Source organism: Pseudomyrmex gracilis, unplaced genomic scaffold (genome assembly GCF_002006095.1).
Source record: "Pseudomyrmex gracilis isolate BER0280 unplaced genomic scaffold, ASM200609v1 scaffold_59, whole genome shotgun sequence".
Taxonomy (NCBI): Eukaryota; Metazoa; Arthropoda; class Insecta; order Hymenoptera; family Formicidae; genus Pseudomyrmex; species Pseudomyrmex gracilis.
The window spans coordinates 647,534-669,212 of record NW_018020643.1 but is presented as its reverse complement, the minus strand read 5'-3'; the positions used below and the strand labels follow the sequence as shown (position 1 = coordinate 669,212).

Here is a 21,679-nt window from a genome sequence, read left to right as displayed (position 1 = left end):
ATCATATTTATCTGATAATTATTAATATATTTATCTGATATAAAATTTTTAATTTGTGCATGTAATTATGTATACGATTTATTCTATGCGTGTAATGTAATATATAATTATTTTTTTTTTAATATATAATAATAATATATATAATAATGTATAATATAGATAAGAGAATTGTTATAGCAAAAATATATGCTAAAAAATCTCAAAGTTATGTTGTCGATTGAAGAAAACCGAGAATCGATACCTCCGCGACGATGGTTACTCACTTTGGCTATTTTTTAGCGATAGTTTAAAATACACCATATTCATCACACATATATACCGGAAAACTTAAATGTGACTTATGTAAAGTGATTGTTCCGCACTCTGACGATGAAAACTAAAAACTAAAAAGCGTTCCAACTACAAGTCGACACTGGGTGCGTTCGGACAACTCAACGGTTGAGAGATCATCACTTATGATAGGACTATTCTTCAAAATCTGATGCGGTTTCAAAAGTATGATCCAATCAGAAGTGATTATCTCTCAACCGTTGTGCAACTGTTGAGTTGTCTGAACGCACCCATTAGTAGTACCACATAAAGGCCATTACACATAAACTTACTTAAGACCGTAAGACGTAGCCGTAAGAAAATTGTCCAATCAGAATGTATACCACGTCGCCATCACTTTTGAACGTCAATTTCTGATTGGTCGATCTCCTTACGGCTACGTTTTACGGTCTTAAGTAATTTTATGTGTGATGGCCTTAAAAAAAAAAAACACTAGAATTAAACAATCCGTGGTGATCAATAAACACTTCAAATATTTGAGAGGATTGCATCAGCTGTATCAGTTGGATGTTCGTAGTTACGCTGTGAATTACGCTATTTTTAGACAATTGTCGGTGTTTTACACCACTTTCGTTATTATTATCTGTTAATTTAAACAAATATACAACTCCGTGGCTTGGCGTCAGGAACCCAATCCACGGTTTTAAACCTATCATCAAAAAGACGTAGAATGGCGTATGGACTAGCTTTATAGATCCAAAAGAGCCAAAAGAGCACCCAACCAAATCAAACACTTTAAATGTTTTATGAAAAAAAGAATTACATTATTGCGAGAGTCCACTGAGCTATAAGGGGGGAGGCACTTACATTATTGCGTTCGTGGTAAATTGATTGCACATGTACATACTGTAGAAAACATATGTAAATCCTATCCGAAGAAAGGAAACTGCACTTACGATCTAGCTTGACAGCAATGAATCGAAAAGTGTGTGAGACCGACAGTCTGCAAGCTGTTATTCTTGCGGATGAGTTTACAACAAGTCTAAGTCCTTTGCAGAATATATATCCGATCATCATGACGCCAGTGATAAACATATCGCTTTTCGATTACATGATTGACACGCTGGTAAAATCCAGGGTGCAAGAAGTATTTCTTTATTGCAGTAATCACGTGGATCTACTGAAGAAATACGTGAGTGAGATAAACTGCAAAAGCTTTACGGTCTCTTTAATTATTTCTGATGGCTGTAGATCCCTCGGCGATGCTTTACGAGATATTGATGCAAAAGGTTGCATCAGAGGATATTTCATACTGATTCGCGGAAACACCTTTACTAATACAGATCTGAAAACTCTACTCAATACACATCGTTTAAAAGTAGAAAAGGATAAGGGGACAACTATGACAATGGTACTACGGAATGTTGGTTCAACTAGAAAATCTTGTCTCTACGATGAAACTTGTTTATTAGTATCTGATAAAACCAGCAAGAAAATTCTACATTATGCAAAACTGAATAACAATGAAAAGAAAGTAAAACTGGAATTAAACTGGTTTCTTGATCATAGCGAAGTAGAGCTTAGCACGTGCCATTTAGATACTCATATTTATATGTGTTCGTCATCCGTTTTACCACTTTTTGCTGATAATTTTGACTTTCAAGTAAGTAGTCAAAAATTTCAAGTATTCTTATAAGAATGTTCTTTTATCAAACAAATTGAAGATAAGTTAATTTTTATTTGTTGTGTATATTTTTTGCAGACTATGGATGACTTCATTCGTGGAGTGCTGATGAACGAAGAAATTTTGGATTCAAGAATTTACTGGATACAACTGAATACGGAGGATTATGCTTTGCCAATTACATCATGGAAGACTTATTGTCTGCTCACTCAGGATATTTTGCGTAGACTTACTTATCCTCTCACACCGGATGCTCTTCCCTTATCAAGAAATTTTACTTACATGCCACAAAGTATATATAAACATAAAACTGCTATTATCGGAAGAGGTTGTACGCTTGAAAAAGACTGCACTCTTGGATATAAAAGTTCATTAGGAAATAATACAACAGTTGTTAAATCTGTGATTGGGGATAATTGCACTGTTGGCAGTAACGTTAGAATATACAATTCCTTTATTTTTTCTGGTGTTAAAGTTAAGGATAATTGCTTTATAAAAAATAGTGTATTGTTTCCAGATTGTAGCGTTCGATATGCTAGTCGCGTGCACGGATGTATATTGTATCCCGGGATTGAAGTTCCTCCTCGCAGTCAGTACGTCGACAGCCTTATCGAATCTGTGTCTTCTGATGTAACTAAAACTAAAGTGACGAAGCTCGATATTCACGAACAAATTTTATACTCCGCAAATAACGAGATAGATGAGTGCGATAAATATTCTACGGACTCGTCTAGCATAGACAGGGAATCGGGACTCCCCAGTTCTCCGATTCCAGACGACACGAGTATGTTTCTGTCGGAAGTGATCGACAGTCTGTTGCGCGGTTATCAAGACAAGCTCAAATGCGAGAATTTGATTCTGGAAATTAACTCGTCAAGATACGCGTACAACGTCACCATGCGCGAGGTGACGTACAATGTCATTAAAGCAATCCTCAGTCTGCCGTTACATTATTTATCGGAAACAAATACTCCCGTTGATAAACCGAAATATCAGAAGAATCTTAAATCCATGATAATTTACTTTAATCCCATTATATTGAATTATATTAAGAACAATGACGCGCAGGAAGACTGTTTGCGCGCCATAGAGGACGTCGCCAGCACGACCGATGAGCTGTTACCTTACACGCAACACCTGTTGCATCTGTTCTACGAACGCGACATACTATCGGAAGAGAAGATTTTACAGTGGTACGAATTTATTAGCGAGGAAAATGACGTGCAACACAACAAAGTGAGGGACGTTGTTCAGCCGTTCATTAAATGGCTAGAGGAAGCGGAAGAAGATTCTTCCGAAAGTGATGACGAATAGACGTACTTTCTGTTTGAGACTTTATATTGTAGAACAACGTGAAATGTAAGAGTGCAAATAACATAACATACTTATGAGTTTATTATGAAAACAGTAACCAAAACTCTGAGATCAACATTTTATTTTTCTATCAATCTCTTTCTCTCGCTCTTTTTCTTTCTTTCTCTCTCTCTCTCTCTTTCTCTATATAATTTATTTCTTTATAATACTTGAGTTTTGAGCAACGGCGAATAACGCGAATCAATAACACACGTCAGACACACCGTATGCAAGTGTGCGCGCATGTATATCGCGTGTCGATTGAACCCGCATAAGTCTGCGGTTAATCTTGACCTCCTTCCTGCTCAAAGTTATCATTCCATGGACGCGTCTATCTCTGCCAAATCGTGCCACGCCAAATGCCGACGATCCGGAAACTTGATCGCATCTATCCAGTGCCGCAATCGCGCACCTTTGCTACCGCAACCCAACATCAGACCACCTAAAAATTAAAGTTTCTTCTAATTTTTTATATATACGCACACTTCAAGTATATCGGTTTTACATTTATCACGGACTTTGTATCGGGTGATTACAAATGTTTATTACATAATTTTTAACACGAATTTATCAAGCAGTACCCAGATAGTCGTTACTCTTTCCGAAGTCCTTATCCCACACGGAGAGGCATAGAGTCAGCTTCATCAGCTCCGTCAGACGAGTCGCAAAAACGAACTCTTCGTTCCATTCTGGGGTCAGTGTCTTTCGCTTGATGCTCGTGACATGGGAGCAACGGCCGAGTTGCTTCTTTCCCGTGAGCTTCTTGGCAGTGGCGCGGGCGATCGAGTAGTCCAGGAACCGCTGCTGCCGGTGATTGTCGGTTGCGTCCTCGACGAGAGACAGTTTGACAAACGGGTCAGAAAATCCGTTGCTGTCCATGGGCAGAAGATTCGTAGCGCGATGCACTACGACTAATAGGGCACGTCGGCTTGTACAATAGCTCAGGCTTATCTGGATCCGTCCACGACCGCTTGAACATACGCCCCACGTTTCCTCCTCGTTGTCCACCTGCATCAGAACAATCGGTGAATTCCGTTTCGAAAATCGAAATTTTTCGTAAAACCTACGAGATATAAGAGATAATTTTTTTTTTTTTTTTTTAAGGCAAATTTTATGCTCAACGTACTGGAAAGTGTGCTTGTAGAGCAACTTTGTAATGTTTTGTTATGTACGGATGTAATTCGTATAGGTTGAATCTCGCCTCTCCTAGAAAATCCTGACCCGACGGATCGTCCTGAAGGATTAAGATGTGCAACGCCTTGCCAGACGAGATCTAGCACGAAAAATTTCTAACATGTATTTACGATCGATATTGATCGCAGATTGATATAATCTATATGTTACAATATATTGATATCTATGTATACGTCGGTTTCCGTCATCCCGTAGAAATTCACTGTCTCGTTGAACTCGGGATCGCGGGTCTTGTGCACCGTTTTCGTACGCAACCGTCGATTGGGCGCCCCTTTCTCGACGGGCAGTATGTTCAATTTGCAAAAGGGGTCGGCGAGGCCTTGGATGTCCATGGGTATTAAACGGCGCGCACGTTCCACCTTGCACTGGAGGCACTGATCTGCCGGGTCGTATCGCAAGGAGGCTTCGAGAATCCCATAATCTTGTCCTATTACTGCATTCGGACAAAACATTTCTCAATTTTAATACATCGAAATTTCTAAATTCAAGTTCTTCTAAATTACAAAAATGAGCTTATATAAAAGCTCGAACCTTGCTGATACTCCGGAGTTTTTGGCAATGTGATTTGGCTGTTGCCGCAAGTCCCACTGGACACACTGTTCTGGTCCGAGGAGGACTTGTTTGAATCTCGTTCTGCGTTGTTCCTTTCCAGTATCTTGCCCACAGTCTGAAATCGTTCGGAAACCGGCGTGGTCGGCGTCGTCGCCGCCGGTGAGGTCACTATCGTTGGTGTTTTCAGTCTGCGGAAGATTGCCCGCATGAGTTCAAACCTCCACCCCATTTGTCATTATTTTTACGTACCTGAGGGATTGTACCTGAGTGCCCTTGGATCGTTCTAGAGAACCGGAAGAATTCTTGCGGGGCTCGTTTGCATATTCCTCCTCATCGTCGTCGGCTTCGTTAGCTTTCTCGTCGTCCACGAAGATGTCTTCGAAGGACACGCGTCGCTCCACTTGCGAGTCGTTAGGGCTTTTGCTCGGACTTGTCTTTGAACGGAAGGTAGCAATCGATCCTGTGGGTGATAGTCTGCTGCATTGAGACGCAATCGACAGGCAAGACTTGTCCAATCGCTCGGAACTCATGTCCTCGCGATAGCCTGAGGGCGACAGACCGTTCGGTCTTCCTCTAGGACTCTTCGGCGAAGAAGCGGCGGTTCCGACGGGACTGGAAACTGTTAATTTGGTCGGGGTACCCTCACGAGTGATTGACAAATTTGTGGGCGAGACAGAATGGCCGCGTGTCATCGCGAGTCGTCTTGTCGCGTCATCGTCGGATGAGGAATCTTGAGCGTCAGTGGAATCGGCGGATTTACTTATCGTCCACGACGACGTTCTGTTGCTTGGTCGACACCATCCGCGCTCCTAAGTAAAAAGATTTTGGATTATATTATGTTGACAAAAAAAAAATAAGATCTGAAGAAAATTAGTTATTGGTCTTGAAAAATTGACTACAGAGTCACAAGCAATATTTTTCTTTAATAACGACACAAAAACGTAATGGAAATAAAGCGAAACGTATTAATATAGCGTGTATCAAAAACAGAGAGATGGAAGAAATAATGAGATGTATGTATGTCAACACATCATGGCGGAAACTCTCAACTGCCACGTGCCGGAACATTATTCGATTTCTGCCGCGGCAAATGTAGGTATGTATTGTCGTTATAGTGTGTTCCAATATCCTGATTACATCAGCAACGGCAACATGTATGATGACTATTTCATTTAATGGACACACTCTTGCTAATTCTAGATCGTTCCTAATTGATCGAATCAGTTTTAGGTCAGGCTCGGCGTTTCGAATCTAGATCAGTGTTAATAAATGAATCAAAACGCGAAGAGCTTAATTTGATTGCTCCACATATATAGCTATTTTCTTCCATATCTCAAATCTCGAATTTCCGAAGTCAAAAGATGTTTTAAAAAAAGAGATAATATTTTTAGAACAAATTTAACACAACACACAAATTTCATTTCACATAGTACCAAACTAGCAAAGATTTATTCGATAAATGTGACCCAATATGTTGCGAAATGTATTTTTATTTACTTAAACGTGTATTTAATTAAAATTGAATTCAATTCAAATTATTATTATGCGTATCAATTTACACATAATAATTATTGCGTGTAAATTAATTTACACGTTTAAATAAATAAAAAATATATATTTCGCACGAACATCTAATACATTGGTTCACAGTGACCGAATAAATCTTTGCTGATATTTTTTTAAATAAGAGAGGCTATTATTTTTTAAATCCTAATTCTCGAATACAAACTAAAAAAAATAGAAATTTAAAGAAAGATCGGAACCTTTTCTTTAAATTTCTTCTCTTGCTCGTACACGTTTCTTCGCGTACCTTTTTCTCCGGTAAAATATACTTGGGCATGCTCTTGAAGAACCAGGCGCCGCTTTTCTTCCACATTTCTCTGGTCTCGGCGCAGATGCGACAGAGGAATTGCCTCTGCGCGTTGCTGTGGGATCGTTGAACGATTCTCTGAACGGTCGTTCGTTCCTGAGCAAGATTCACGACGCGCAATGAGCCGCGCGACGAGGAAGTTGGTTCGTTTCCGTCGCTGTTTCCTCCGTTTCTCGGCGGATTAGGTCTCGTAATTTCCATGCCGCACTTCTGACAGATGTACTTGCGACAGTCCTTGCAGAGATACGCGCTCGCCTTCAGCACACCGAATTTCTCGCCGCAGAGCGCGCACGAACAGACGCAGCGCGCACCGCCGGAACATCGACTTCCGCAACCGCGTCTCTCGTTCGACCTGGTCGACGTCACGATGCACACGTTTCTCTTCATATTTTCCAGTCTCTCGACCAGTCGGCCAACTCGTTCCTGCTCCGACAGATCCAGAGCTTCGGCTCTTTGTATTACCTGCGGAAATATCAGCTTAAAACGAAAACGCTCTAATTTTCAAGAATCGATCGGAAAAGATCTGGCGATGCGATAATTGTCAACGATAATTTGCCACGTGGGCGCGCAAAACTTTTTGAAGAAAAACATAATAAAAGAAAGAATAAGGAAAAAGAAGAGAATAAATTAAGTTTTTGCATTCGGCGTCAATATTTTCGTCGTTATTCGAATCGAAAAAGATCCAGTGATGCGATGACAATTGTCATGTGGAAACACATATAAAATTTTTGAAGGGAAAAAATAATAAAAGAAAGTAAGAATAAGAAAAAAAGAAAATTTATTCCTTCTATAAAAGAATAAATCGAGTTTTTTATCTTCGGCGTCAATATTCTCGTCGTTATTCGTTATATTTATTCAAGTTGAAAACAAACGAATTATCGGGATATGGCAAATCAAACTCTTCAATTTTCTCCGTTACGTCAATCATTTGTTCCTATTGTTGTGAGAATAAATCCATAATTCTAGAAACCCAGATATCTAGAAATAATATTACACTTCTCAGTTTCTGCTTGAAACCGAGGCAATCAACCAACCTGGTTTTGCGGTTTCAAGATAGAAAAAATAACAGTTGCTTATATTCAGACGGGGGAAAGAAGGGGTGGGGAAGCGCGATTATATATTGTCACTTACAACGAGATGAGAGAAAAAAGCTTTTAAATAATTCAGTGTCGCCAATTTGGAAGGAGAGAAAGAAAAAAAAGGGGTCTCTTTAAATATGAAATATGCTTTGCGTGTCCTTTCGTTGTTAAATATGGATCTAGATATATTCGGACAATATCTTCGTCCCCTTTCGCTTTATTTTCGTTGAAAGAATAATATGTTAATTTTATTATTGAAACACGTAAGAAAAAAAAAAAAGAAAGAGTTCAATATCCTTCCGTCTCATAATTAACTTTGTGCTGAAGTAATCAAAACTTTGTTAGAAAAAAGTGTGTCGTCTTGGTCTAACAAAGTTTACCTGAATAATAGTTTGTCGTTCGTCTTCACTGAGCAAGAAAGATTGTCTGCATCGATTGGAACCGCTTGTGTAGGAATTTGGGTAGTTTCCCCACCCATGGGACTCGAAAGATCCTGCTTTTACGGACCATCCTGTCCGCAATCTGTACATGAAAATTCGATTTTATTGCCGACACGTATCAAAGTTTTTACAACATTTTTATAACAATTTATTGTACATACATATATAAGCTAATGTACAAGTATGAATTCAATAATGACAACGAATGTAAAAAATTGATATTAGAATTGAAGACTACAGGAAAAGAACTTGATAAGTCAATTTTTTTTCTTTTTTTGATGTCATTTGATAATTAAAATAGAATATTTTAATTATCCAAAGCTAGAGAGAGAAATTCTCGATTATTTCGAGATATAAGCATTTTTATAAAACGTCTAACAGACACACGTACAATATTTTCGAAAATGACAAAAATCGCTCTCTTCTAAAATTACGAAAATGTCACTTATCAAGTTTTTCTTCTGCGGTCTTCAATTGTAAGCGATCTTTAAAATAAAATGTTTATTTGGCAAATTAAAAGTTAGATTAATCTCGACGTGGATGGGAAAGTTTGTGTCATTACTCAATTATTAACACGACGGTTTTTTTGCTTTCGCTGAAAGTATTACTGTGATGTTTGTTTTCACTGAAAATACATTTTTAAAGGGCATAACTCACTTTGCGCGCAATGCCAATTGCCGGTCGTTTGGACAAACCCATCTGCCACCGCCTCGTGTTATTGGTTCGTCCATTCCGCTGGTGAATTATTTTACTTGTGACACACTGTTTGCTCCGCGCCCGGAATCAGCAGCCCGTCTGCAACATCAATAACGTCATGTGCATTCGACAAAAATGTACATATGAAAGTTTTCACGTATATGTCTCTTTATTTACTGTGTCCAAAAAATACGCACGCTCGTGTTTACACCATTCGCTTTTATTTAACAAGAGACCAGATTCCGAGATTTGATATATATTTTACGTAAGAGTTAAAATGAAATTACGAATTTTAACGAACAGAATTGAGTTTATCGTGAACTTTAATCACGCACACGCCGATCTTTAATCTGACAGCGATATTTGTAGAAAAAGCACCGCGGCAACCGCGGAAGCCGCATGAAGACATTCTCTCCGAGAGAGAGTAGATTGTGGAGCAGCACTTAACGGGTTCCTCTCTAGGACATTAATTGTTTCTTCTTCAAATTCAATTTAAAATTCGATTAAGATCACGCTACCAACAATGAGCAAATTGGACGTGTACATTTCCTAAATATTTTCCTTTTATTTTAGCACTCGCTTGAATCGCTCATTATCGCGCGCGTTTATTTCTCTTACAAGGGCATCACATAAGAATAAAAGTGATTTATTAAATTCTTTTAACGTCTTTTATTAAATTATTTTTTAACGTCTCTCTTGTCGCTGTGTAAACGCGATCTGTAACAACGCCGACTTAATAAATCACGAACTCATAAAGAATATTGCGAAAGGATTTACAAAAAAAAAGTTACTGAATAGAAAAAGAGTCTCTCTATCTGTTCTTTGAAGAACAAGAGAATTTTTCTTCTTTGAGGAAAGAGAAACTTCTTCTGTGGAAAATTTCTTAATTTAAACTTTTCTCTTCTTCTCTCTTTCAATGATAAACCTATCAGCTGATATGAAGAAAGAAAGAAAAAAACAATAAATGGATTCTGTACGCAAGTCACGCGTACCGCGGCGTGGAAACTTCTAATGAAATAAATTCGATAATAGTTTTCGCTAATCATTTTCTTCACCAGAGACATTTTCGCAATCAAAGAAATATGTCCACGCGCATTGTAATGTTTTGGCCCAACTCGGCAGAACGTTCTTCTGTCATTTTCGAATATTATAACGTGGCCAGCTCTGTGCTCCGAGCGCGTCATATCGTGACGTGTGCACGTATGCGTATATCGCGAATTATTATCTCTTGCCCAGTCTGGGGGATATATCAGTTGTGAAGGATTTTTCTCTCCCAAAGCGTGGGAGCCGACGCTACCCACGCCGCTTCTCGTTTTCTCTTATTTATTTTTCCCCGCTTGCGATAGACGTAATTCTTGTGTTTTTACCGAGAGCCTCGGAAAATTAGAAATATTCGAGAAACTGTGTGCGACGAGAACGCAAACGCGCACCCGCTTTGAATCGCACACACAGGAAATCTGATATCAACAACCACAAACGCGCGCCTTCACTTACAACGCGATATTACTTCGACGATAATGAGTTTCAAAACGCGAAGCTATTATAAATTGTTGCATGCACTCGCTGGATTTGAGACGAAGAACAAAAAAAAAAAAAAATTGCGATATAAATGTCCGCTCGACGGAGAAGTAAAATACGATACATTTTCAATATCCATTCGGAAAAATTGGAACAATCAGAGAAAAAAAACCATCTATATGTACATTTTGACGTGATCGGAAAATGTTTTTTATAATCCTAGAAAAACAATTTTATATGTGAAATATTCCGTTCGCGAAAGATTTGCAACAGATTGCAAATGTCATCTCTATTGATTTATGTAGCTACAATATTTATTCGCCTAACGGCTCATATATTGCAATGTGTTGCGTTATATTGGCGCATCTCGGCGAGATATTATCTCGTATACGAGAAAACCGCGCGCGGTCGCGTTGTCGGGGTATATATGAAAAATTTACGTGAAAACGGAAACAGCGTAGTATCCCATTCAAGTGTCGTCCAAGAGAAAAATGTTTCGCGAACTACGTGTCTTCAACTTATGAAGTTGCGTCAAATCAATATATCATGGTTATCCCTGCAACACACACATATACACAGGTGTGAGATAACTCAAATATACAGCCGTAACGAAAACTTTTTTAAGTGACTTTTATCATGACACATCAGTCTGGTTTTTCTGTAATGCTACATCCTTGCTAATAAAAACACTCCGACTTAACACGTCGCTCAAGAATAAAGTTGTTACGTCATTTACATAAATATGTGTGTCATGTCAAAGCTGTCTACGCATATGGTTAATGAATTTCAAAAGTACACATCCTTGAACATTCGGGGTTGAACACAGCTTTTACGTATGTTTTACTCGGATTACATTTTCGCAGTAGATAACCTGTTTTTTTTTTGTCATTGAAAACAATATTTTATCTGTTTTTCTCTGAATAAAATAAAATATCGAGTGTGAAAAACATCACATTAAAAACATAAATATATATATAAGCTTGTATAAGTTATAAGTCGGACTCGGTGAAAAATAGATAAGTCATATGTTGGATGTAGCGATGTGATCATCGCTGTTCTCAAAACTATGATTTACGAGATATTTCGTCGTCATTTTGTAATATTTTTTAATTTAATTTTCAAGAGAAAACTATATGATCTTCGAAAAGAATCGAACACCTCAGTCTTTTGTCGTTTTTTTCTCGCAAAGTTAGACTGTTTTTGACATAAATGTTTGAAGAAAAAATTTAATTACAATTATTAAAATTTAATTACAATTATTATATACAACAACTTGTATGTACAAGAGAAAAGAGCAAGAATTCGCGGAATTTTCACGTAAGTGGAAGTCCGCCACGTTCTTACACGTCAACAATTTCGCAAGAGGAAGGAGAGACAAGTTTCCCCCAGAAAATGCGATGAATTCCGCCGTGCCGTCTTGCTATCTGCTGCCATTGTTCATCGCGCGCGCGGACTCGCTATCACATGGTTCACCGCTGTAAAGGGAACAAAGGAACTTTCAAACGAAAGTGGCTATATTTGCCCCGCAGAATCGATACTCCCATGATGCATACACCTTGCACAGAGCTCTCCAAAGCTCTTTCACACTTTTCTTATTGCGATAGCGCCGTGTGTACGTCGACGCGCGCGGCTTCGAGCGCGTATATACGGCATTAAAAAAAAGGAACAAAGCCGCGCTTTGAAAATACAGTATACGAGAAGAGAGCTGTTGCTTTCCTTACGCGATACCTCGGCACGCGGGTGAGAAAGGAACAAAAAGGACACACGGGAAGAGAGAAACGTACAGTATTGAAGTCCGATATGGGCCATGAAAAAACGGAGTTATTTGTTTTCTCCGACTCTTTACGACGGATTCTTATCCCCGATTCTATTCTTCTTGGCCGATGTCTCGTGCCGCGTAGCAGATTAGCGGACCGGCGGTCCGTGAATAAAATAAAAAAAAAGAAGAAACTCAAATCGAAGACGCGGGTACGCGTTACGTCAACGTTGACGATCCGATCGATGATACGCTTGTGACGCGTATATCAACATCGTACGTGCATGTACGTACGATGTTGTTGCCCGTTTTATATCAAAAGCGCGTATATAAAGCTATGCGTCGGCTTATTAATATAACGAAAACACATCCCCGATGTCTCCCTCCCGTAACTCACCATACTCCGTTATGCATACAGACAAGCTTCGTAATTAAGTCATTTAATCCGCTTGATTACACCGCGTGCATTGATTACGCGTTGGTTCATGTAGACTACACGATATGCGTGTCTTATCGCGCGGCGCGACCCTCTTTTTTTCAGACGTCCACCGAAATCCTCGTCAATCTGGCGTTTATGTAGGCGCCGATAATAAAAAAAAGCACAGGTGCAAGTATGCTCTCAACGTTTATCGATAACGTATCACCGATAGACAGAACAGAAAAATAACGAGAAACAATATTCCATATGTCCAAACAGGCGAGCGGATAATGCTCGCAGTTTTTTTTTTGCATTTAAACGCTAATGGAAGAAATTGCACATTTTATCTGAGAATTGTTACCCCGAGAAGAATACGCGAGAGATTTGCGTGAAGACCAGAAGAATTTAACGCGACTGAAAAAAAAAAAAAAAAAAAACAAGCGTAAAAAACTTTGTACTTGTTCAATCGATCGTTAAAATGTATATAATTGCTCGAACAATGAGAGAGAGAGAGAGAGAGAGAGAGAGGGAGAGAAAAGTAAAACTACACGAACTCACGTCATAATCCGGCGCTTGCAACAGGCTGCAGCTGAAGCGCGCGCGCGGACGCGCGCGTGCGGTCAATTGCTCTTCGTCAATTAACCGTCGCGCTAATTAACGCGCTCCGTGAATGCCACGCTTTCGTTATTGCCCCGCAGTTGGCTTGAACTCCGGTCGTTCGCACAGCCGTAGTCTTTTTGTTTAGTTCCACACGCTTGTGTGTCTCGCCGGAGCAAGTGTGTCGCGCTGCCGAAAGCACGAGCCCACCGCCGACAAGCGGATGCTGCTCACTGGTCGGCTTTGGCTGTCGCTGGTGCGTGATCGCGACTACGTCAGAAACCGACTGGCGCGCGCGACTCCACTTNGTGGCGGCGACGGCGGCGGCGACAACAGCAGCAGCGGCAAGCGGAAGCAGGGATACGCGCGGGGATGGCGGAAGGGTGGAACGTTGGTTGGCTGGGTAGAGAAGGGTGCGAGAGCTCTCTTCTCGCTCGCGCAGGGATGTATCAGGCCTGTGTTCAAGAGAGAAGCGATACACGAGCGAGGAATGGGCGGAAAGTGAGACGGGAGACGACCGGGTGAAGGGCGTATGTAGGAGCGACGCGAGACTGGGAGAAAGAGAGGGCTAATAAAAGAGAGAAGTGGTCGTCGAGCGCAACAGGCGCGGACGTAAAGATAAAACCGTGTGTACAACGGAAGCGCATATATGCGCCTGCCTCCTTGTCGTCGCCATCCTTGTCGGCAGTTCTCTGCAATAAACTGGAACTATCCTCGCGCACTTGCTGACTTCACGGCGTACTTATCAGCCGTGACTAAGATAATCGTGCAAATTAAACGACTAGTGGCGCACTAGAAGTAGGACATATCACGTTGAATACGGAGCGCGACCGCCGCTCCTTATACATGGGTTTTAAATTTGCAAAATGTCACGGAACGCGCGCACGCGTTTTTCATCATCGTTCTGAAAGTATAGCATCGTAAGAAAAGATCGTTCAATTTTCTGTCAGATCATCGTCGTCGCTTTTTATCGATCGGCGCGTTTCAAATTGTCAGTATTTTTTTTATAAATAGAACGCGTGTTATGTTGTGTGACACTACGGAATTCATTATCGGTACTCGATGATTACACAATGATCGATCTCTTTTCGTCGCGCGCGCTTTGTGTCGCAATGAATTTTATCTCCAACCTGTTGAGTTCGAATTTCTCTCTCTTTCTCTCTCTCTCTCTCTCTCTCTCTCTCTCTCTCTCTCTTTGTGTGTGCGAATCCTTGTGGAATTTCGTAGAAATTGGCACAATTGTGTTTGAAACGAATATGCGGGAATAAAATGCAAATTCGATTTCCCCTCCGTTGCATTACGCGCATTTAAGTGTGAACTTTCCGATTGCGGGACACGTTTGCAAACGACACGCCGCGCACGCAAACGATTGAGGCAAACAGGTGGCCTTGTGCTATATCGTAGTTATTGATGTGTCTCACTTTGCAATCGCTACTATAATCTGGACCCAGCGCGGAAGGTCGATGATCAGGAAAAGCCTAACACACTCTCTATCGCTCGCAAAACGCACGTACACACACACACACACACACACACACACGAGCGCGCGCGCACGCATGATTCTAGGTCACGCAGCAAAAATTTTACGCATCGTCGAGTAGGCATGCGCCAATTTTGCCACGTGCCCATATCCACGTCCTTGTTATTATCGTAGATACTCTCCTCATTCTGAGAAGAGAAAAAAATTTTTACCGGTACCGTATTCGTCCCAAGAGACAATAGCACATAATATAAGAGAACGTTTGAGGGGGATGAAGAATAGATTGCGATGCTGTCAATATATAGTCCGATATAAATCCGAAGAAAGATGGATTATTTATTTATCCATAATGGATTAGCTGTTTATATATTTTTTATTGACAAAGATGGACCAAATTATTTATTTTCTGACCCACTTTCTTTTATATACTCGGAGTGATACTTTTCCACAGCACATAATACAAAAAATAAAACTAAAAAACAAGATACCACCGCCATCTGTGGAATGTCGGCGTATTTGGTCTGTTTATACTTATTCAAAAAAAAATAAAACATTTCTGAATACAGTATCTAATTTTTCAGAAATTCAATGTTTAGGAATAAAAAACAAATAAAAGACACAGTTTTGTAAGGATTCTCGAAAACTAGAAGTCGAGCGATGGATCAGTTAAATAAGGTTTACTCTCTCACACAAACGAGAGTTTTAGTTCGATTTTAAAAAGTTATTAGATAATCTCTAGAAGTACTCGTAAACAAATCACGCGGTTTTGTAGCTGAACTATAATCTACTGCTGAAAATGTAGAATTTGACATTTGAATGAATTGTCATCTTACGATGGCATAAAAGTTTTCTTCCATATCATACTTGGAATTTGACTTTTATCGACAACGTAGCTCTCTCTTTTTAATTATCATTTGATATAGTTATGAATATATGTTATTTTGAAATGTCACATAGAAGTTTTTTAAGATTTTTAATAATTAGAGTGCGCTTTTTTTATCGTTTAAGTTTTGTTTTTTTTTTTCTGTCAAAAGTTAGAGAAAACATTAACGAAATAATAATAATAACAACGCGGAATTATATACGCGCGCGGAAGAATTGATTTCCTCTAATATTTATTGCCGAGAACTTGCACAAAAATGGGTCTGGAGTTTGGCAACTTACCAATTCGGATTCGACGAATTTTGTATTACGGTTTATCACCCGCGGAGCAACGAGCCTGGGCGAAATCGGTATCTCACGGAATACCGAATCTCGTGGATAGAACACTGCGTGTACTTCCAACGATGCTTCCAGGTGTGTATATTTATACGCGATTTATTTTAATCATTCTATATCAGCGAACAGCTTTATTTCTAGAAAATCGCAAGTGTATCCGAAATTCAAATTGATATCAAAAACTATCATTCGCTTACCGTAGGTTATAATAGTCGAAATTTTATACGTATAGAAATTAATCAAAATACAAAAACTATCGATGTAACAACAATATACGTTGTTGAAAAATGTCACACCAATGTACCCGTGGCAATTAATCTTTATTTTGGCTTTACAAAAACTGTTTTATAAACGATATTTTTTATATCGATTTTAAATCAAGAAGATTAATGGTATCAGGTTTGCGCAACTTTCAATATTTTGTTTTGTTTTTCGCGTCGTCTAAAGATGAAAAGATTTTAGTCATCAATTGGTTTAGAATGGACGGGTTTTAGTAACAAATAATGTTGAAAGCTTAGTGAGATTATTCAATGTAAAACAAAATTTGCTATTTTAAAATATTGACTACATTTGCTATTTCACATACGCAAATATAACAATTCTCTTTATTTTAGTCTTTTTTTTTAAATACTCTTTGATATATATATATATATATATCACTATTTTAGTAAATATTGTTTTTTTACTCTATGAAAAGAAAGATGAACTTTTTATGACGCGCTTTAAAATGAATTGAAGCTAGTGCATATGTAAAACATTACTTTCTCATTTTCTTTTCATACAAGTTTATTTTCTTTTCATTCATGTTTCGACAATTTAAATAGTAGTGTAATTTGTATCTAATGCTAGAGATTCGTAGAGATTCTATTTTATTTGATAGTGTTTTCTTCTCTTGTTACAATTATTCTTAATTTCCCGGTTTAGCTTTTATAATATCGGCTGCGGCGTACAAATGGTCGATTGCGGAACATTATCGATGTCACCGCAAGAATCCTAAATTATACGAACATGACAAATGAAGGTGAATCGAGCTGTTTTTAATTTCCATTCTATTATTTCTAATTTGTCCAAAGAAAACTCAATAAAACTTAAAATTATAAAAATTTATCTATACAATGTGTACGTATTTATGTAGAATAAAATAAAAAATACATGAAAAAAAGTTTTTTTATTATATGGCCAGCGAGAAAAATTTAGTGAGTCTACTGAATTTTTGGTTTTATCAACAACGTTTTGTTGACAAAACAAAGATCTCAATAAGCTTAGCAAATTTTTGTCGACCGTTTATTCATTTTTTGCTATTCTAGCAAATCTTTTTTTCCGTGTATTACTATTCCTTCGTGGTCAGACTGTAAAAATGACGACGAGTTAGTCAGACCGGGTCTGTGAGACCAACGCGACTTTGTGAGATCAAATATCTCCGCGAAAAATCAATATATTTTTCAATTTCTTTTTTTTGTTTTTAATTAAAAGTTTGAACACTTCTGCATCGATCAAAAACAAATTGAAAAGATCTCTAGTAGTTTTGAAGATATAAGCGTTTAAAAAAACTAATTTGTTCTAGAAATACCGATGAGCAATTTCTGAGTGGGTGTGGTACATCCACATCTGACTACGAAGGGTTATATAAAGAGAGATTACTTCTCATAAAGGAAATATATATTTATTCATATTTTTTTCAATAAATTATATGTAACAGATATATTAATCTTCATTTCTATCATATCAATTGTAAGCCGCAAGTACTGTAACGACAACAAAAACTTAATAGTCTAACGCACATATCATTGCCACTCCTCTTTTTATCCAATGCGACTGCGGCTTGTTAGACGGAATCTCCGCTGCTAAAACAAAGTTCGTAGAACGTCCCGTTGTGCTCAGAGTACCGGAGCGTTTGAGGGTTTTGTACACGGGACAAATGTAGATTCCATGCCCGAGAATTATACGGTCCACTTCCGGCAAAAGGAGAATCGGCGGCATCTCTAAACAAGAAACGAGCAATATATTCACTGTTATATATAAACGAGACCGCAGCTGCTGAATACACCTATAATTTGCCGAATAAGCTCTTCGGAGCGTGGCTCTATTTATTTCGAAAATTTATTACTTTGATACTATCTATTGTTCTAAGAGGATATATTTTAATTGCAATATATGTCGATACTTAACCGGTGAATAATTCTTTCGGTAAAGATTCTGTTAAATTATTTCTGTTCCACCGACAACCTTCCAGAAAGAGACCGTAAACAACACAACCGTCTGATGGTCTCTTGCGTCGGTTTGGAAGATAAAACCTGTGACAACCGTTGCATGATATATTTCAATATATTTTATAAAAATATATAATATAATAAAATATATAATTGTGTAATATAATAAAAATATATAATTTGGTCTTTTAAAAAACTATTATCATTATTATTTAATAATACTCAAATTAAGTTATAGACATTTATCTAATGATGATCAATTTAAACGATAAAATTATAATATATATGCGAGATAATTATTTCTGTGTAGAAGACTGACCGTAAAAAAAAAAAAACCATAGGGTAAATGGGGGTATTATGACCATACGGAAAAGATAGCCATAGACTGGCCATCAGAATTTCACCAATAATTGTTTAATAGTGCATTTTTGTAGCCATTCTTAAAGATAATCAGTATTTACAGTAGTTTATGTGCGTACACTATTTAAAATAACAATATTGTGAAAATTATATAATATTTTTACTTTCGATAGTTATTATTACTTTAAGCTTCAGTGAAGTGAAATAAAACAACAATATTATACAAAATAACAAAAATAAAGGTCTGGTTTTTGCATTTAAAGAAAACTATGGCCATCTTACCCGGGTTTACTCTATATATTATATTGATCTTGTCAATTTAATGCAAATAGATCAAAATATTGAAACTTTTCTAATCTATCTTCTCTTCATGTGGTTCTTGTATGCTGCGCGTTAACCCACATACGGCTATTAATCGATTAATTAAAGGTTGAGAGAGCGTACCTTGTAACTGAAATCTATTGTGTCAATGGATATTACGTGTTTGCGCGCGAAGTTTTGCAACGTGTCAGTTAGGAAAGCTTGAGGAAAGTAAAATCCTGACATCCAAAATGCCGGCGCGGTACACCTTGATCTCGCCAGTCGCTTATAAACTTGATTCATTCCTTTAGATCGTGGAACCAAGAAGCTAATCAAAGTAAAAACATATTTGTTACTACATAATATCTGGTTTAAGCGAAGAATAATACAGATGGAAATAATACAACGATATAAATTTGCGGATATAATTATGTATACCCAACGATTTTAAAGAAGGATAACTTTTGCTTTGACAGTCTGAGGGCACTTTGTTGTGAAACAGACTAGTAGCCATTAGTTCCAGCTGTTCCGAGATGACGACGAAGCCTTTTAAGGCTTTCGAAAGATCTTGCAATGTTGATTGCACGATTTCGAGTAAGTCATTGTACTACGTCGCGCCTCTTGTAATAACACAGTATTAAGAGATTTTTCGTACGAAATGGGATATCTGAAATTCAATCAATGTCTTTAAAGGTTTTCGTGAATTATTATTATTTTCGTCCACCGTATTTGAGATTTACTCTTTTCTCCCTCTTGTAAATATAAAAATGTTTTAATATTTATTTTTCTCTATGAACGACATTATCCTAAAATTGTTTAGAAAATAAATAAGGGTGAAAGGAAGAGAAGAGTGAATGACGTACTGACGGAAAAGAAAGTCCAAGATTTAGGTGTGTATATAACATATTGTGTGTGTAATTAACAATAAGTAGGATTAGATTAGTTGATAAGTTATATAGAGTTTAAGTTGCGAAATTAGTTCCTAAGTTAGTACAAGGTAGCGTTAAGTTAGTATATTAAGTTATTATAAGAGTGTTGTGTGAGAGTTGTGTTTTTGGAAAATTTTGTACAAAACTCCTAAAAAGAGATCAGCAAAATATGTATTTATCTACTAAGAAGCATTTTATTACATATCACATAGCGAAATTGCGGAAATAACCTTTTTATTTTCACAATAAATAAATAACGCGTTAAAGAAGTGTACAAAAGATAGAAACAATATGTTTGAAACATCGCCGAAGAGAGATATTACAATGGCAATACCTCATCTGCATTGCGAGCAAGTCAAACGGTTTGAGCATCTCGGCCAGCATGTCGTTAGTTATTCGAAATTTCACTTCCTCGATACTTGCGGCTGCGACACCGACTTCTCTCGGTTGCATATTTAATAGAGCGGTGAGGCAAGAGTATGTTTCTGCTTGCGCGTAGCTTATGTCGGCGTTTGAATGCATGCCAAACAGTGACGGATCGTCATTCAAAGGCAAATCCTTTACGTACTCGAGATAATCGTTATATGACGCCGCGCCCGATAACTTGATATGGGAAAATACAACGTGACACAAAAGCGCGATTGATAATACAGTCTAAGGCTCTTTACTTAATTTTTTTTTTCTACAATTATAAATTTGCAGAAGAGATAAATAGTCAAAAAATATAAATTTGAACGCGCGTTTATCCTAACCTGACGGTAAATGCCTTGTTGATCGAACCGATAGTTTGGGGTGTTATACCCGACATTGGTGTTATAGTAATCTTCGATAAGTGTGAGGACACATCGGCGATCCCACTCATCTGTTATTCTTCCATCGCAGTTTATATGCCCAGCGGTATATTTGAAAACCTGTTCAAACACACACACACACACACACACACACACACAAACAATAATCGTAATTTGAAAATCAATAATTCTCTTTGTTTATTCGACGTGCAAATCGAGTTCGTGTAAAAATAACAAATCGCGTAAACGAGACGTTTCTAGTTTCTATTACATTATTATACTTTGAACACATATCCTTTGACAAATATATTACGCGACAAAATAGTCAAATGTGACTTTAAAAGTCAATATATCACAATATTGCAAAATATGTGTAATTGCGTCATTCGATCGCTGCAATATATATATATATATATTGACGACTTTCTATCTTTGGACATTGCGGGTTTTCCGCAATACGCTGTTGCAAAATTCTGAATGAGAAATTGTTGCAACATTGACGCTTTGATCCATTTCGTGTTTGTCATCGATATACCTTAAATGATAAAGCGTCGTATTCCATGAGAAACATATACAACTGCGACATGCATATTGCCAAATCCCCGTTTGTAAACTCGTAGGATATATTGAAACCAAGAGGACCGAATTTCCGTCTCTCGAGCAAGATCGAGTGAAATATGCAAAGTGAGAATATAAGCCACTTGAGCGTCAATGCTTTCGGGCGGTCGGATTGCAAAAACTCTTGCATTTCCGTTACTTGCGTCAAATATGCACGTAACATGTTAGCCTGCGTCAAAATAAAAAAAGGAACGAAGTGGAAATACAATGTAAGCACATTTTTATTCACTTTTTTGTTATATGTGTGAATTTTTTAAGTTTAAAGTTTACAAATATAGCAAGAACGTTCTTTCGATTGCATATTGTTTAAATAATGACAAAAAGAGCCGATAGCAAAATCCGAACG

General features: G+C 37.9%; 3 protein-coding genes across 6 annotated transcripts; 2 read left to right on the top strand and 1 right to left on the bottom strand.

Annotated features, from left to right (window-relative positions):
* Positions 1–769: 769 nt before the first annotated feature.
* On the top strand, positions 770–3,355 carry LOC109854094 (translation initiation factor eIF-2B subunit epsilon). 2 transcript variants are annotated; one of them, XM_020426859.1, is made up of 3 exons: positions 770–1,933; positions 2,033–2,246; positions 2,472–3,355. In XM_020426859.1, exons 1-3 carry the CDS (start codon positions 1,244–1,246, stop codon positions 3,266–3,268), a joined length of 1,701 nt encoding a protein of 566 aa, XP_020282448.1. In that variant the 5' UTR covers positions 770–1,243; the 3' UTR covers positions 3,269–3,355. The 2 variants fall into 2 exon arrangements, with proteins under 2 accessions (XP_020282448.1, XP_020282447.1); XM_020426858.1 differs by having other exon boundaries at positions 2,033–3,355.
* A 258-nt stretch (positions 3,356–3,613) lies between these two features.
* On the bottom strand, positions 3,614–14,079 carry LOC109854092 (rabphilin-3A). 3 transcript variants are annotated; one of them, XM_020426856.1, is made up of 10 exons: positions 14,062–14,079; positions 9,100–9,237; positions 8,383–8,524; positions 6,864–7,385; positions 5,303–5,862; positions 5,033–5,241; positions 4,675–4,934; positions 4,434–4,580; positions 3,889–4,315; positions 3,614–3,749 (listed from the first exon to the last, which is right to left on the bottom strand). In XM_020426856.1, exons 2-10 carry the CDS (start codon positions 9,171–9,173, stop codon positions 3,622–3,624), a joined length of 2,469 nt encoding a protein of 822 aa, XP_020282445.1. In that variant the 5' UTR covers positions 9,174–9,237; positions 14,062–14,079; the 3' UTR covers positions 3,614–3,621. The 3 variants fall into 3 exon arrangements, with proteins under 3 accessions (XP_020282445.1, XP_020282444.1, XP_020282446.1); XM_020426855.1 differs by lacking the exon at positions 14,062–14,079 and adding an exon at positions 13,389–13,691; XM_020426857.1 differs by lacking the exons at positions 3,614–3,749; positions 14,062–14,079 and adding an exon at positions 13,389–13,691 and having other exon boundaries at positions 4,062–4,315; positions 5,317–5,862.
* A 1,899-nt stretch (positions 14,080–15,978) lies between these two features.
* LOC109854110 (cytochrome b-c1 complex subunit 8-like) lies at positions 15,979–17,201 on the top strand. The gene is made up of 2 exons (XM_020426895.1): positions 15,979–16,203; positions 17,050–17,201. The coding sequence occupies exons 1-2, from the start codon at positions 16,047–16,049 to the stop codon at positions 17,142–17,144; spliced, it is 252 nt and encodes an 83-aa protein (XP_020282484.1). The 5' UTR covers positions 15,979–16,046; the 3' UTR covers positions 17,145–17,201.
* The last annotated feature ends 4,478 nt before the right edge of the window (positions 17,202–21,679 follow it).

Coding starts and splice junctions, on each gene's coding strand:
- LOC109854110 (XM_020426895.1), top strand. CDS start 16,047: ATGGGTCTGGAGTTTGGCAACTTACCAATTCGGATTCGACGAATTTTG. Junction 16,204..17,049: donor ACTTCCAACGATGCTTCCAG/GTGTGTATATTT, acceptor TTCCCGGTTTAG/CTTTTATAATATCGGCTGCG.
- LOC109854094 (XM_020426858.1), top strand. CDS start 1,244: ATGAATCGAAAAGTGTGTGAGACCGACAGTCTGCAAGCTGTTATTCTT. Junction 1,934..2,032: donor CTGATAATTTTGACTTTCAA/GTAAGTAGTCAA, acceptor TATTTTTTGCAG/ACTATGGATGACTTCATTCG.
- LOC109854092 (XM_020426856.1), bottom strand. CDS start 9,173: ATGGACGAACCAATAACACGAGGCGGTGGCAGATGGGTTTGTCCAAAC. Junction 8,525..9,099: donor CAATTGGCATTGCGCGCAAA/GTGAGTTATGCC, acceptor TTTCATGTACAG/ATTGCGGACAGGATGGTCCG. Junction 3,750..3,888: donor AAAGAGTAACGACTATCTGG/GTACTGCTTGAT, acceptor TTTAATTTTTAG/GTGGTCTGATGTTGGGTTGC.